Below are 16,802 nucleotides of genomic sequence, written 5' to 3'. Positions count from 1 at the left end.
ATATTGGGTTCTACATACAAGAGAAGCCAGCAGTTTATCTTATGGCAAGACTACACAACAGGAAAACAATTCTGTATGCTTGTTTCATCAGTAGCATTGCAAATCTATGAGGTAGCCACATTTGAAATACTGCGTACAATTCTAGTGGCTCCATCTCCAAAAAGGGATAGCATAGAGCTGTTTAAATGGGCAACCAAGATTGAAGCATCTTCCCTAGGAGAAAGGCTAAAGCATTGTGTGTGCAAAGCAGGGGAGAGGAGTAATTTAGGGGGGAAAGTGACTGTGGTTGTGGAGTTTCTTCTACAAGTTCCAAAGATCTTAAGAAGCTCACTCTACAGTAACTTGGAGCAGGGCTGCCCATTTTCTGTGGAATAGCATTCCTGTTGAAATATGACAGGCATCCACTATCTGCACTTTCCAGAAACAATTGAAGACATCTTGGTTCTGACAGGCTTTCCCAGCTGGATAAGTGGCTCTTTACCACGAGTGTCCACTTGTTGGAATTTTGGTCTTATTTTCAATGTTCTTTTCTCTCTCTTTTGTACTTTTGAGTACTTAACTGTGTTTAACTGACATGGTTGGACAGTGTTCTCGAAGCCACCAACATGAGTCTGACCAAACTGTGGGAGGCAGTGGAAGACAGGAGTGCCTGGCGTGCTATGGTCCATGGGGTCACGAAGAGTCGGACACGACTAAACGACTAAACAACAACAACAAATTATTTTACATGTAAATTGCCTCAAGACAGTGATTAATACATCAATTTGTGCCTATACCGTACAGACATACATACATACATACATACATACATACATACATACACACAAAGTGTTATTATCTAATAACACTAGATGGGTCATTCAATGAAAATGGACTGGTAGTAGATTCAGGACAGATGAAATGCAGCACTTCTTCACAAAGAATATATTAATCAAATTTTATGGAATTCACAGACACAAGATGAAGAGATGGCCACTAGCTTAGATAAATTTAAGGAAGGTTTAGACCAATTCATGGCGTGTGGAACCATCGATTAGTCATCAGGATGGAGGGATAGGATGCTTCTAGTTACTGTATCCTAGGGAGCAACACTAGGTGAGGGATACTGTCTTTAGGTTCTTCATTGTTGACTTCCTGGAAGCACCTAGTTGTCCATTTTGGGAAAGAGAATACTGGATCTTTGGTCTGTTCATGTAGGGCCCCTTTGACATTTTTATCATGCTGTGGGTTCACCTACTGATTTCCAAATCAGCAAAGTATAACTTACAATCTGTAACCATGTCGGATCAATCACTGGAGTCTAGCAGGGATATACCATGGCCTGACATGGAAAACCTTTCCTCATGCAGACTGTGCCAGAGCCCTGGAATTTGCAACCATTCTGCTCCATAAGTCTTGGTCAGGATCCATAGAGTTGAAGGAGAAGGTTGAACTTGAATTACATTATTCTGGTGTCTTATGATTCAACTTTACTGACCTTTACTAGGACAAGACTGGCAGGGTTTTTTTGTACATTTATTATGCATTTATTATGCAATTAGGAGCTACTGCCCCTGTTCACTTCACTCAACCTAAGCCATCCAACCCTTTTGCCACCCCCCTTCCCTCAAACCTTGCCAGCTCCACTACCCCACCCACCCCCTCACCTATCCCACCACAGCTTAACCCACCCTCCACTCACATCTTATTCCAACCCCCAAGCCTTTTGAAATGAGAGGCACTTCAGACAGCAGTTTTTTGAAGTGCCCTTGTTAAACCTCACTCCAGCTACGTTGAATGGGGGTGGGGACTTCACAGAGTAGTTTGCCAAATTGCTTTGTGAAACCCCTCATTCCATTAAACAACTTGGCTAGGCTGCCTTCCACCCTGTCATTATGCTGGAGTTGACATGGCTGTTTATGCAGCGTACTGACAGCCTTTTATTTTTATGCATATAGGAAAAAATGTTCTGTACATTATTCAAGTGTTTTTCCTTTTATTGAAGTTATCATATATCAAAACATGAGTACACCATATATATATATATATATATATATATATATATATATATATATATATATACACCGTATATATATTCCTTACACTTCTGTACTGAATGCAATGCAATCTGTTTAGAAATGGTCGATACTGTGGAATAGTTTACTTTACACTTTAATATAAACTTAAATAGCAACGAAAAGAAAACATTTATTGCTATAATACATAACAGGGGAGATTTGTTCCCCTTGAAATCAGATTTATAAGTTTGATTACAGAGGTTTTAGCATTTGATTATAATCACACACACACATATACACACATTGGTATAATTTATTGACAGTGAAAGAAGTTCAGGAAGCAGTAAGTGACATATCTGTATACTAGCACTGAAAACAGCTGATAACCATATATGCAAGAGCAATCAAATATAGGCCTACTCAAAATTAAGTCCCATTAACTTCAAAGGGACTTGCAGGTAAGTGTGCATAGGATTGCAGTCTAAGTGAAATGCTTGGCCTTTTAATACCTCATTAACCTGTGCCTTTCAGGAAATGGTTAATACCGAACAGAGCTTTACTTAAAATGATGCAGCAATGCAGTGAAAAAGGATGTCCCATATTTTAGGACACTTTGGCCACTTTATATGCTTCTCAGCTGGTAAAAGAGCATGAAACTCTTAATCTCAGGCTCGTGGGTTGGAGCCCCATGTTGGGCAAAAGATTCCTGTATTGCAGGGGGTTGGATTAGATGACCCTTGCGGTCTCTTCCAACTCTACGATTCTATGATCCTGCTTAAGCTTTCTAATTTGGGATGAAAAAATCAGTATGACATTCTGATTCATGGATGGCTTCCATGCCTTCCAAAAATTGAGGTTGTGCCATCATGTTATGCTTCCTCTCTTTCCTAATTATTTTGATGACACATATTAATGATGACACATACTTCTTATATCACATGAGAGAAGAAGTAGGAAACTGTAGGAAGTAGAGAAGTCAGAGCAGTAAGTTTTAGAAAAAAAGAAATTCCATTTTCAGACAGGTATGTCAAGAATAATTTCAGGGTGTTGTACAAATGAAGAGGAACATTTACAAGTCAGAGATGGAGGGAGAGGACAGAGGAAGGAGATCTTACTACACAGAATTGCTTGGACCCAGAGTGTGGCAGAAAAAAACAGTTTCTAAAAGGAAAAATCCCTCCTAACTTAGTTTCAGAATTGGTCAGTATTTTACCATCCTGACAAGAATTTTACTCTCTTTGTTAATTGCCAGGACTAATGGATGCAAAGGCAGAAAAAATGTCCAGCCAAGCCATTTTTGGTGTCATTGAGAATGCATAAAGTATCACAGTGTACACATGGGGCCTAGATCCTGATCTGTAGTGCATTCTGTATGCATGCAACGTGAACGCCATGCACTACAAATGCATTCTGAGCTACCGTGTGAAAACCCACCGCATAACGAAAAGCACATTGAGGTATGGTGCTGGAAGAATTAAGATTAGGAATAGTTTGTCAACTTTGTTTCTGCTATACATTTTAAAATACCACTATAGTAATAATGGGCTGTAAATGGAAATTAAGAAAAGGCTGCATGGCTTGCAGTGTGCAATAACTGAGATTGGGCATATTTTCGCTTCCCCCACTTATGAACCAAACAGCCTTCTCCCCATCAAATCAATGGTGGCCTATAGTGTCATTCCAGGCTACAACCTAGATGGTACTGTAGCATCTGTGAGGCCCTGTAGGCAGAATGAGGATGAGAGGCTAGACACCAATTCCATTTGCATCTAGGTAGGCCTTCTCTTTGCAATGTATTCAATGTGCATGTTTAAAACCAGCAGTGGGCAATGTGGCATTGCTCACCTGGCTTCCCAATGCCAAGCATCACTACTAGTTACCAAGAAAGAGATAAGGTGGTAGAGAGTTTGGTGTGGTGCAGGCATGGCAATGGAAGCATGAATTGGTTCTTCCAGGCATGCACCATTGCACCACACTCCCTGCCCACTTTGCCATTCCCCCATCCTTCTTGGTGCCAGCAGTGGCACTTGGGTGTTGAGAAGCCTGGTGAGCAACACCTCCCCACCCACCCACCACTAAGTAACCCAAATATATTTCAAGAAAGAGCAGTGCTACATGTTATGCTGTTCATATAGCAAGCAGCTCAGTTCTGCTTGTTTTGAATGCTGTCCCTCCAGAAGTGATTCCTAAAGACTGGGAAGTCGAGAGAAGTGTCAAGCACATACTCTAGGGAAGTAGGGGGCCCTTATCAGACTCACCTTGGTAAAGCAGCTGTTTGCAAGAGGAAAAGAAATATTAGGTGCCTGGGCTTTCCCCCTTTCATTGTTACATGAGGTGTCACTAATATGGGCTACTCCTGCTTCTTCCCCTTCCAAACTGCCAAAATTAAAAGTAGTATGTGATACCTGTTTTTTGGTAATTTTAATACTGGCTTTCAGGTGTTAACAAGCTAAAGTGCTGTCATGTTTCCTTTTTTTGAATGTTCAGTTCATACAGAACTCATTCTGAAAATGCAAGAAAGCACAGCTTAGTCTACTCCTGTTGGTGTCCCTAAGAAATTTGCTTTTCCATCTTCAGCGTCCTTCTTTTGAAACCAGGGCTTTGAATTTGTTCCTTGAAGGTAAGCATCAAGAAAGTAACAGATCCCGGGAATATCACTTGGAAAGTTGGGAGGAAGTTCCTGCCTTGAACGAGGAGTAAATACAAATCCTGGATAATCTTTTAGTAACCTGCAAGAAAAATTGAAATGCGGTAAAATATAATATATATGTAACCTTTAAATAATGGTGATCAATATTATCAAAATAAATTCATGTTTGTTGCTTTTTTGCATGGGAGGGTGACAGTTTCACTCCGAACTAACCACTGCAATGCAAAGATCTGGAGAATTTATTCTCAAGTTTCTAACCTCAGGTTGCGAATGCTGCAGGTTGCGTGTTTTTGGGTTGCGCTCAGTGCTGAACCCGGAAGTACCAGAACGGGTTACTTCCAGGTTTCAGTGCTCACGCATGCACAGAAGCACAAAATGATGTCATGTGCATATGCAGAAGCGCCGAATTGCATCAGTCGTGTGCGCAGACACGGTGGTGCAGGTTGCAAACACTGCGGGTTGCGAACGTGCCTCCCACACAGATCACGTTCGCAACCCGAGGTATGACTGTATCCGTCTCTGATATTGAAGAGAATGAAAGCCCCAGGACAAGTGAATTCTGCACAGCAAAGCTTTATGCATATATTAAACTACTGCATTGGAGGTATAAATGCAAGTGACATAACTTCTTACTTCACTTCATTATGGATCACATTGCGCTGAGATCCCTAATTTTTTATGCACGATGGTGTGCTGTATCTGCCATCAATACAAACAAATTGCTAGTTCATATAGGCTTCCCATCTGAATACGTTTTTACTGGAATCAAAGGGTATTTGCTTGTTTTTAATTGTTGTATATGCTTTTTTTAAAAAACAATGTTTTTCATAGAATAATAGAATTGGAAGGAACCAGCAGAGGGTCATCTAGTCCAACCCCCTGCAATGCAGAAATCTCAACCACATGGTCCACCTATCCAATTTGAAATCATAACTGACCCTGCTTAGCTTTTCAAATGTGCTAGGTATACATATGTGCAATTGTTTAACTATTCTTATATCTGGAATTGTTTTGTGTAAGTTTTTATTGTACTGCAAATCATACAATTGTTAATACCGCCGCCACCTGCTGCTGCTGCTGCTGCTCCTGGGCGCTCCTTCTGGCCTTGGGGGCCCAGCACCCTTATCAAACTCACTGTTCTAGCACCCGTTAATTTAACGGGCTTCATGATACTAGTTGTTAATAAATGCAGTAAATAATAGGTAATAAGACTCTATTATTTGTTATTGTTTTGCTTGTTGGTTACAGAGGAAAAATTGTCTCAAAGTGACTTACAATTTAAAAGGAAAGGAAAAAAGCATACAATACCAAATTAAAACACATCACTGTTTGATAATTTTATTCAACCTTCCATGACATTCAGGTTTATCCATTCCTGACAGTGGTTCTCTTGTTGAGCATTGCACAAAGCCAAGAAGTACAAAAATCTAAATACAGTCTCTTCCAACCTCTCCCCCCACAGTTCTGCTAATTCAATAGAACCATGTCATAGGATATGATGTGGTACTTTGCAGAGGGGAGAAAGCTGCAGATAAATGTGAAAGTGATTAACAAGCCACCACTCGCATAGTGTAAGAACTTTGCATAGTAAACTACTGTACCTATAGGTTGTTGGGCTGACATTTATTTTCCTAGGAACGCTGCAAGACTCAAACTTGTTGGCAAGTGTTACGTTGTTTCCAAATAGGCAATAGCGCGGCATTTTAACACCGACGACGCCAGCAAAGACCGAGCCGGAATGCAGACCTATGCGCATCTTTTGAAAAGAAAAGAAGATATATAATATTGTTTGATTGTTACACTTGACGAAAATCAAACTATCAAGGTCGCAGTAAGTTTTATTAGCTCGTTTGCAATCATTGTGGATTATGACCAGAATATGAGCAGTGCAATTTGGAGAGCAGTAGTCAGATGGTAAAACAGAAAACTTCTTTTGATGCTTACTCTGCATAACCATTCGCCTAAACAAAGCATGTTTGTGCAGAGATGTCTGAGTAAGTCCAACAGGCACGGTTGATGCAGAATGTTAGTTTTTGTTTTGTTCTTTTCCAGAAAACCTTGTGGGGACAAATGGAGCTGGTGTTCTGTGGACCATTTTCTGAAAAATGAGTCCATTAACCTCTAGCTAAGGAACTTGTGGGAGATCATGTTTCCCTGATAGGAGGGCTAAAAGTTGCCAGAGATCGAATAAGAGAATCACAGATTTGTAGAGTTTCAAGGGACCCCAAGTGTCCTATGATCCAACCCTCTACAATGCAGAAATTCTGAGGTAGCTCATTCCACTATCAAACACCACCTAAATGACCTTAACTTTCAAATGATATTGCCTAAAGCAGCTACAATGTGGCTGTACGTGTATAGATGTCTTAAGATACAGTGAGGAGTAAAAATATGGAAATTTTACACACACACACACACACACACACACACACACACACACACACTCACACTCTCTACTTTTCCTCCCCAAGGAGCCCTGGGTGGCAAAGTGAGGGGTAAAAATACTCCTCATCAGTAGGGAGCAGATTTAGATCTTGCTAAAGGCATTAGTTTCCAGATGGGAATAAGGAAAGCAGAGAAGGTCACATAATTTGTGAATTCAGAATAATTCGCAATAAAGGTGTACAGAAGACAATCCTTTCCTTTTCATTTTCCTTTTTGCAAATCCAGCTGTAATAAGTGTCAGATTTATGCACTGAACTGTTTGAAATGGGAAAGCTGATTTGCATGAAATCAAAGACAACCAACACCTACACAGTGGCATCAACAGATAACTGAAATATGTGCATTAATTTAGCACTCTAGCTCTAAGTAAGCACTAGCATCAAAGCATCCTTTGCATGAATTTCAAGTGTGAAAAGGGCCAAAATCAAGGTTCATTTATTCCAACACTTATCAGAAGCTCAAAAAGTAATAAAAGATACCACATTTCCTGAAAAAGGCTTCTTTGGTATTTTGGTCAAAATCTCTTTTCTCAAATTTTAAGACAATTTCAACAGTTCTATCATCTTGGCTTCCCCTCAAATCAAGCACTTACCATGACTTACAATCCTGTTCTGTACTTTACAATTACATTTAAATAGTAAATACTATGCAGCCAATTTATTCTTCCATGTCCAACAAAATGCTTTGCATCATACTGCTTGTTTACAGCTAGAAAAATTAGTTATTTATATTGTATCCTCAAAAACAAACACCTCTCAAGAGTTACATGCACACTGTCTTTTCTTTGCGGTTTGTTAATAAAGAAGGGCATATTGCATAGTAGAAATTATATACAAGGCTGCAATCAAGGAATAGTCTCCTAATTTACAGGCTGGCATTGACAATCACTTGAAAGTTCTTTACACAAGGATCAAGAGAATGCCTGCATTGACTGATGGAAGCATATTCAAATCACAGTTCAAACTTTTATTAATATAATCAAACAAAATACTCTGCAATGCATACATGTTTTCCAGTTCCTAGCAGCCTGGAATCAATAGATAAATATGTATTTTCTGTCTCTTATAATATGTAACTTTCTGTCTCTTATAATATGTAAATGTTTCTCTCAACTAGGATCCACCCACCTGCTACTGAAGTGATTGAGCCCAGAAAACAGAAGGCAGGTGTTTCCCAGGAACTGGAGGGGTCAGTGCCTTTTGAATATTATAGTGAAACCACAACCAATTTAGGATTTGCTGAGTTGCAAGGTACAATATCTCATGAGGCACGGACTGCTTTAAAAGGGGAAAATTCTGCATTTCTTCATGCTATGCCTAAAACTAGGCAGATGCTGCATTCTTAGTAGGCCACAGGAAAGCAAGGGATAAATAATAAAATTGTAGAGTTGTAGAGTTGGAAGAAACCATGAGAGCCATCTGCGCCATAGCTGCCAAGTTTTCCCTTTTCTCGCGAGGAAGCCTATTCAGCATAAGGGAAAATCCCTGTAAAAAAGGGATAACTTGGCAGCTATGATCTGCGCCAACCACCTGCAATTGAGGAATCTTTTGCCCAACATGGCGCTCGAACTCACAATCCTGAGATTAAGAGTCTCATACTCTCCCAACTGAGCTATCCACAGTGACATTAACATGGTTTTATGGGCACCAAGGGGACTTTCCAGAGGAATGCTGATTAACAGTAATGAAAACTCAATTTAGGATAATAATAGTTTGCTTTTGAGATAGCTTTTGAGATAGAATACAATTACACAGCAAGTGTCAAATATTGTAAGAGCTAACTATGATTAAGTGTGTTGAAAACATTAAGTGTAAACAACTTCTATTGATAAGGTCCAAGAGCTAAGCCCACATGCCAGCTGTTAGGGATAGATAACACACTAGTCACCACATCAAGCCCCTTTCTTGGAAAGTCTAACATTATGGAATAGGACTGTGAAGTCTAAGGGCTACATTTCCCAATAGCACTATCTATGACATGTACTGCTAGGTTGCATTGTGGAACTATGGTGGAATATAGTACAAGTTTAATGCTCACTTCCATGTAATTTGCTTCCAGAAGAAACCCATTTGCAAATAAAATGGACATGAATGCTAAACATGTGCTGTATTCGATTATAGTTCACCAAATTCCACTATAGTTCTGGAAGTGGCTCTTATGCTGTCTGGAATCTCAGAGTTAGGAAAGCATCAAGGACATGGAATAAACTGCCGTGTGAATGCAGCCTCAGAGTGGAAAAATGCCCTGCTGGGAAAAGGAGATAAAAACAGAAGAAGAGACAGAAAGTAAAAAGGGGGGATATCAGCCTAGGATCAGGTCTGTGAGGGCTGATGAGACACCAGTGGAAACTCAAGTGGAAAAGAAGATTGATTCTAGCAGTCTGGGAAGAAAGATAGCCCTGAGATTCTGGCTAGACAAAGTGTCTTTGTGAGAAAGGCAATTGGTAACTGTACTGGAAGGCAAGAACAGTGACCGCAAGATGAGCTTAGCACACCAGCAGTGCTCTCCTGATTTTTATTAATGTCCACTTGGTGATTCATGTTCACATGCTGCCTGGGCTGAAAATAAATCATCCAAACATAATTCCCCCCCCTGCCAAGGCATGTTTATCTTTTCTGCAGAATCTAGCAGTCAAAGAAAGTGATTGTGCAGTTCAGATCAATATTTAAAACTCAGTCCTTGGCCCCTTTGGGGCTCTCATTACTCTCTAAAAGTTGCCAGGTGATAATGTTGCCATAGAAACAGGAGCTGGAATAACTGCTATGAACTCCACAACTTGGAATGACTTTCTTTAGCAACCCTGCCCACTGACCTGACCAGTCCTTTTGGACAGAGGTAGCCAATAGTTTTAAGCAGCTGACTTTAAACAGCGGCTTTAAACACTGTGGTCCCCCAGCCATAAGTTGATTATCTGGCTGATTATCCTCTTCTTCTTTCAGTTCCATCTCCCCTGCTCTTTCTCGAGCCACCTATCATTCCTTCAACTTCCTGTCTTGGTTCATTTCTTACTCTGTTCTTTTTAATTTTCTTCAGCCCCCCTGGTTTGGGACAATCTATGTCATAACTTCCCCACATCCTAGGACTTTTCCTTGTCCTCAGTCTGACCCTGCATGAGGGTTTCCTTCTAGCCAAACCCAGCTTTCTCTTTCTTCATAGAATCTGGATTTCTGCTTTGTACTCTGAGTGACTGAACATCCAGTGGCAACACATCAGCTATGCCAGTTTCAAAGGTATCACCACCACAAATTTGTGGGGCAATATTTGTGGGGCAAATAGAAACTTTTGTGGGAAAGCAGCATGATCACCGAAGAATTGATGCTTTTGAATTATGGTGCTGGAGGAGACTCTTGAGAGTCCCATGGACTGCAAGAAGATCAAACCTATCCATTCTGAAGGAAATCAGCCCTGAGTGCTCACTGGAAGGACAGATCGTGAAGCTGTGGCTCCAATACTTTGGCCACCTCATGAGAAGAGAAGACTCCCTGGAAAAGACCCTGATGTTGGGAAAGATTGAGGGCACAAGGAGAAGGGGACGACAGAGGATGAGATGGTTGGACAGTGTTCTCGAAGCTACCAACATGAGTCTGACCAAACTGCAGGAGGCAGTGCAAGACAGGAGTACCTGGCGTGCTCTGATCCATGGGGTCACGAAGAGTTGGACACAACTAAACGACAAAACAACAACAACAAGCATAAGGAGATGGTTAAAACCACCTTCTCCAGCCCTCAAAAGAGCACCTCCCTCCATATAAATACCATGAAACAAATTCTAAAATATAGGTGGTTTGATCATGGGTCTCTCACATCTTACCTGGTTTGGTCCCAATTCTGCACAGAAAAGCACAAATGAATTTAGAGCACTGGTCATGAGGTAAATTAAATCATTGTGAAAGAAAAGCATTTTAGGTAATACTTCACTAAACAATGAAAATAAGGAACTTTTTTTTTAACCAGCCAGTATTTAAAATATCAGTAGTTTAGTGAATTTGAGATAACATGCTAACCTTGATGAGCTCTCCATGTGGAGACATCACTTCATTGGACAGCTCCATCATTTTCAAAGCCATCAAAGCAATCTGAATAGCATGGGTCTCACTTTCCTTGTGTAAGCCTCCAGCCACACAGTATGCATCTCCAATGGTTTCTACCTGAACGTTAAAATAAATACCTTAGAGCACAAGTAAAATCACATGAAGAAAACACAGAACACACTTGGAAGGGTTGTCCATAACTCTGTCCCCTCCAAAACGCACACACCCTCTTGAGATTCACATGAATTTGAGTTCTGATGTGCTAATTGCATGGTGCAACTTGCCAGTTGCTGGAGCAGATTATTTTGAGCTGTAAAATCTGGTTTACTGTGGTGTTTCATTATGACAAAAATATTCATCTTTCATCCACCATCCATGAGGTTCTATTATCAGTCCTTGAGGCATTAACTCATAAATAGTGCCAATGAAGCCAGCAGATTTACTCCACACTAAATGCACAAAGGATTGCATTCTGAGGTATATAATTTGTTAAATGACTTATTCCATATTAACATCCTCTCTAAGTTGCATTATATCATTCAAATAACCTTACAAGCTTGATTCCCCTCTCTAGGAAGACAAATTGATGCAATAAATTCTCTACCTTATAGACATCCAGCTCTCCACACTGATAATCAAAGAGAGTGTAGAGCTCATTGAGCATTGTGATAACCTGCATAGGTGAACACTGGGAACAGATAGCAGTGAACCCTACGATGTCAGAAAAAAGCATTGTCACATTATAAAATTTCTTGGCCTGTACAACTTGTCCTTGCCACAGCTGCTGTGCAACGTCTCCGGGGAAAATAGAGCACAGAAGATCTACTGTCTTCTTTTTCTCCTCTTCAAGGGCTTGGTGTGCCTGCTCAAGAGTAGCCTTAAGTTTTCCTAGCCTTTTCTTCAGTCCATCTTGAGCTCTGGCTTGTTCTCCTATTAAAACAACATCCCTAAGTGCATTATGAATCGGAATATCTGAAAGATAGAGGCCACGTCCTGTAAAGTCTTCTAGTCGATCCACACAGGGGGATCCCAAGAACAAGATGGCACTGGACTCAATGATGTAGATCATCTGTCCTTTAAGGTCCATAACCTGAAACAATGAGAGAAAGATGAGGTGATGTGAGACTTCTGGAGCATTATGGAAGTTTACTAATGCAGTGATAGCCAAGTTATTAAGCCATAGGACCAAACTCACTCCAGACAACCTGATTTGGGTTGGAAGCTCAAAGATCTCACAAATCTCACACCTCTGAAGAGCTGTAGATAAATAGGGGCTGTCCCTCTGCTAGGTGGAACTTAACAACTATCATTCCCATGGGGTAATTTGGTAAGGAGAGGCACCTCACATGCACAAATAGGGGTCAATGAGAGCTACAAAACTGAGAGTAGGGTCTGGATGCAGCTTATAAGCTAGCCTACAGATTTTCTGGCAAGGGCCAACACGTTTAAATGCTCTCCTGTGATTGTTTGCTTTTAAAAAACCTCCTCATTGAAATATATCTTCAGGTGGAGTTTTAACCTAGCTTTCTCCCTGACATGCTTGTTTTCCATGAGCAGGGTCTTTTCCTCATGAGGTAATGTTAAAACATGCGTTCCTTCCACCTGAAGTCCAAAGTGATATGACCCCAAAATAAATGTAACAAGTGGAGAATAGCTTACTTCAAACAAGCATTCCATTGTTGATGGAAGCATTAACAAATAAATGCAAGAATTTTTTATGCTTTCACTTTTGTGCTCTTGCTATGAAAGGAAACTTGCATGAGGAAAAACTTCAAATTCAAAATTCCCAATGTCAAAGCCCCCCAAAATGGGAGGAGGAGTCATTCATAGTTATTCCCTCATTGCCTTGTGCAATACATCCAAAGCTACTATTGCATTTGCACACTTGAATTAGAGATGGGATGAAGAAATAAGAAATATAAATATGATAAACCTGTTCTTACCCCTGTTGACCTTTTAAGAGTGTTGTCCCCTCGTCTCACTCTTATAGTAAACTGCATGTTTAGCATTGTCATGATCCCACCAAACGTGGAGTTTATTTTAGGGGCCAGGATTTCAAACCACTCATCAAAGTTTGGCTTTGCTTGAAATTCTTTCCTGCTCAACAGTCTCCTTATACCATTGCCAACTTGCAGAATAGCCATATCCTTGTCAAACATGCAATGAAATGGGAAAGTCTTGCAGAACATAGAAGCAGGAATCACAAGAGAAGACTGAGGTTTACACGGAGATAAAGATGGCTTTGCACTTTTGACTTGCACAGAGTACAACAAATATGGCTGGTTAATAAACTCAGCGCTATCTTTGCAGAAGCAAGGGGGCATCACCGTCACTTCAACCTCTGTTTCATACAAAATGTGAGCTGCTGCTTTGATAATGCCGGACAGGATGATGCTGGTTGTTTTCTTGGGAAAGAAATAGTACACGTTTAAGAAATCTGGGTCCTTTTCCAAGCACAGTATTGAGACCTCTTCAAGTCTACCCTTTTTTTCTGCTTCGTGGCAGTGAGCACTCTGCTTCAGAAGAGTACTGAAACTGTTCAAAAAGTCTTTAAGGGAGCCCCCGACAACTCCTAGGATATGCTCATCTTCTTCATAGCATATTTTGAAAAGCTCTTCACCAAGCGATTCCTTCATAATGTTTACTGGAACTCCTGCAAAGTTAAAACATTTTATACCAGCATTCTTCCAAACAGTATGCCTTTGATTTTTGATTTTTAAAAAATCCTTCTGCGCTTCATTTTCTTTCACCCCAAACCTGTTTTCCACTATTAAACATTTTCAGACTAACAAAGCCATTTCAGATCGGTCTCTGGAGGCATCTCCTCTCGTTCTTGCAAAACCTTGTATGGTAGGAGCAAAGCACTTGTTGACTTTGCTTTGCAATTTTATTTTATTTTAAATATTTTAAACTTTTAATTGTTACGTCTTTAATTGTTTTATTGTACATGTTAGTTAAGGAATTTTTATGTTAGGTATTTTAATTATGGATTTATTTTGTAGTTGTAAGCTGTTTAGAAGTCATTTGGGTATATAAATGATATACAAGTTATAACAACAACTTTGCACGTCTATTTGTTTTGCGCAAAAAGCTGGTAACCCTTTTCTAATGTAGGACAATGAATAAGAGCCCTTCCAGATGTGCAAAAAGGAAGTAGATTGCTAAAATCTAAGAGCTGAACTAAGCATTTGGTATCAAACATGGATTGAGGAGTCTGAGGTGGCCCGTTTCCACGGGAAAGCAACACATGTGGTATGTGTGCAAGTTCTAGAGGAGAAATGCCAAAATGTTCATGTATCACTTCGTGACAGGGAGATGACATTGCAGAGGAGGTGTGTACTCCAATACTAAAGACGAAGGAGTGTTCAGCTCCCCATCCAAAAAAAGCAAAATAAAGCAAAAGGGTTCACCAAATGACTTGGGGAGGAAGGGAGATTTGTTTATATTTAATCACTTTAAGTATTGTGGGGCTGCTTGAGAGAGTGCTCTCCTTCTAAAGCAGGGATGGAGAATCTAGGACTCTCCAGATGTTGTTAGACTCCAGTTCCCATCAGTTCCAGGGCAGGGATGATGAGAGTTGGAGTTTAAGAATATATTGAAGGCCATAGGTTTCCCATTCCTGAGCTATAAAATTTTTAAAATATATAAATAATTAAAATGAAGCTTGTTTTTAAAGGCACATATACTCACTATTGCAACAGATGAGCTTGTGTGTAATAGACACAAAGCACTTAGTATCACAATGAAGCAGAAAGGATAACATTTTCTCAGCAACCAAGTAGTTTGAGTGCCTAGAAAATACAAATCCTCTGCAACACAAATATTTTCTTACACTAAGCAACAATTGCACTAGAAAATATCTGCTGGTATTGTCAACCTCCCACAGTAGCCAAAACCAGGTTGTCAACACCGTACAATGAAGACTGCACTGTTAGCCCTGAAAGTAATTTATGAACTGCATCAACATGATCCATCACTATTGCTGGTCACTAATGTGAGTGGTGTGTGCAGAACTTAATCCACTTCAAATGTTTAATAAGCATTAACTAATTGCATTAAGTCGAATTGCTTGTCATATATATCTCATTACCTGATGCATTTGCATGGTCGGTGATTAGCTTTTCAAAGTCTTCTCTTTCCTCAGAATTCCTATAAATGATGCAAAACAGAATTAAAAAAAAAACTACCTAATCCACAGTAAAAATTAATTTTCAGGTAATAAAACCTGGGGGAAAATAAAACAACAGATAAGCAACCAAATTCGCAAAGTTAATTTGAGAAAACTATTTAGATTCCTATTTACTAAAAAATTGTTACTCTTTCTTATCTGCTAACTAAGCAATTTTGCAGAAAAACATACAACCTATTCTGGTCCTACACAACCACTAGCAAAAGAACTAGCATCTTTCTGTATCTTCACCACCACCGCCAAGTAATTGGAAGCAAATCCTACACTTGAGTATCAGTAGGATTCACAGCTAAGTTAGCTTAAAATCATAGTGCCACAGTGTTCAAGTTCTACAAACTCAAGTTATTAAGAAAGGAATTTTAGCTTCCAAGAGGGTCAGAATCAGAGACTAGGCAATACTGCTATGGAATTTTGCCTCCTAGTCCAATCCCTGCTTTTGTCTTGAATTTTCCTTATAAAGATTCATGACTCTTATGCAACCCCCCCCTTTCTTAGGGGAAATATATAGCTGAATATATTATTAAATATAAGTAAAAGTCAGCTACTTTTGAAAGCTATTAGTTCTCATGCCTAAGGACAACTTTGCAACTCCCATTTGTAGGAACAGGCAAACACAAAATGTCCTTGCAATAGAAACAGGAAACCTCTAAAGGGAATACAGCTCAAAATTCAGTCTTGGTACAATGACATACTGATAAAAGTTTCCAGTGTCTTAATGTTGAATTATTGTTTGATACCTTAATACTTGAGACTGTGTTTGGCATTTATGGTACCTGATTCCACTAACATTGGGGATTGTTATATAATCTGTGCTGTCATTACCGTAAATGGGATCCAACTTCCTATTTGGTTTTTGCACTTGTTATTGATTACAAAAAGTTAACTTATTTAACTTACCTTGTTTCTTTTATTTTATTATTTGCTAGTGTCCTCTGAAATGCAAGATATAACCTTTCATACTGAAAGGAGAAAAGTCATATTAATTCAAATGTCAAGTTTAAGCATTTCATATATTAGAAGTTCATATTGGAATAAGCTGCAGACCTTATACTAAAGGTAGAATACAATTCTATCCAAAATTAGAACACACCTGTTTGTAGATCATTGGAGTCCCCAACTTGTCCTGTCTACATTATGGTGTAGTGCAATGTGACTGATGTTTTCAGATGGCCAGCATTCTGTGCCAAATCACATGCCACTAGACTAGATACGGATCAGGGAGATCACATTGTAAGTTCCCATACTAACACAACAAGCAACTGTGGGCCTATATCATTGTCATGGAAATTTACTACACAGGCCATTCCATTGATAAGATTCCCAGCTACAGATGTTAGTCTCCAAATACTCTGTCCATATTCACATGCCACTGTGGTCAAACAAAGATGTAGTGCACTCATATCCACTGGATACACTTCATTACTCCTCAGCCCTTCCAACTCAGTGATTAATCATGGAGTGCTCTGATGAGCACACATAGTTTCCCAGTT

The 16,802-nt window shown here is 39.7% G+C and overlaps 1 protein-coding gene across 2 annotated transcripts in view; it reads right to left on the bottom strand.

The window, feature by feature from the left end:
- Positions 1-2,034: 2,034 nt before the first annotated feature.
- The window catches only part of GUCY1A1 (guanylate cyclase 1 soluble subunit alpha 1), a 45,349-nt gene continuing 30,581 nt past the window's right edge, over positions 2,035-16,802 (bottom strand). For both annotated transcript variants that reach the window (XM_060278673.1, XM_035112325.2), the window contains exons 3-9: positions 16,210-16,271; positions 15,214-15,272; positions 13,067-13,776; positions 11,728-12,213; positions 11,097-11,240; positions 6,249-6,403; positions 2,035-4,726 (exon numbers count right to left, since the gene is read on the bottom strand). In XM_060278673.1, coding sequence (XP_060134656.1) covers positions 4,525-4,726; positions 6,249-6,403; positions 11,097-11,240; positions 11,728-12,213; positions 13,067-13,776; positions 15,214-15,272; positions 16,210-16,271 — 1,818 coding nt within the window. In that variant the 3' untranslated portion in view covers positions 2,035-4,524. The remainder of the gene's footprint in view (positions 4,727-6,248; positions 6,404-11,096; positions 11,241-11,727; positions 12,214-13,066; positions 13,777-15,213; positions 15,273-16,209; positions 16,272-16,802) is intronic.

Source organism: Zootoca vivipara, chromosome 9, assembly GCF_963506605.1.
Source record: "Zootoca vivipara chromosome 9, rZooViv1.1, whole genome shotgun sequence".
Taxonomy (NCBI): domain Eukaryota; kingdom Metazoa; phylum Chordata; class Lepidosauria; order Squamata; family Lacertidae; genus Zootoca; species Zootoca vivipara.
Note: the sequence above shows the minus strand (reverse complement) of the source record. Positions and strands in the feature narration are given on the sequence as shown.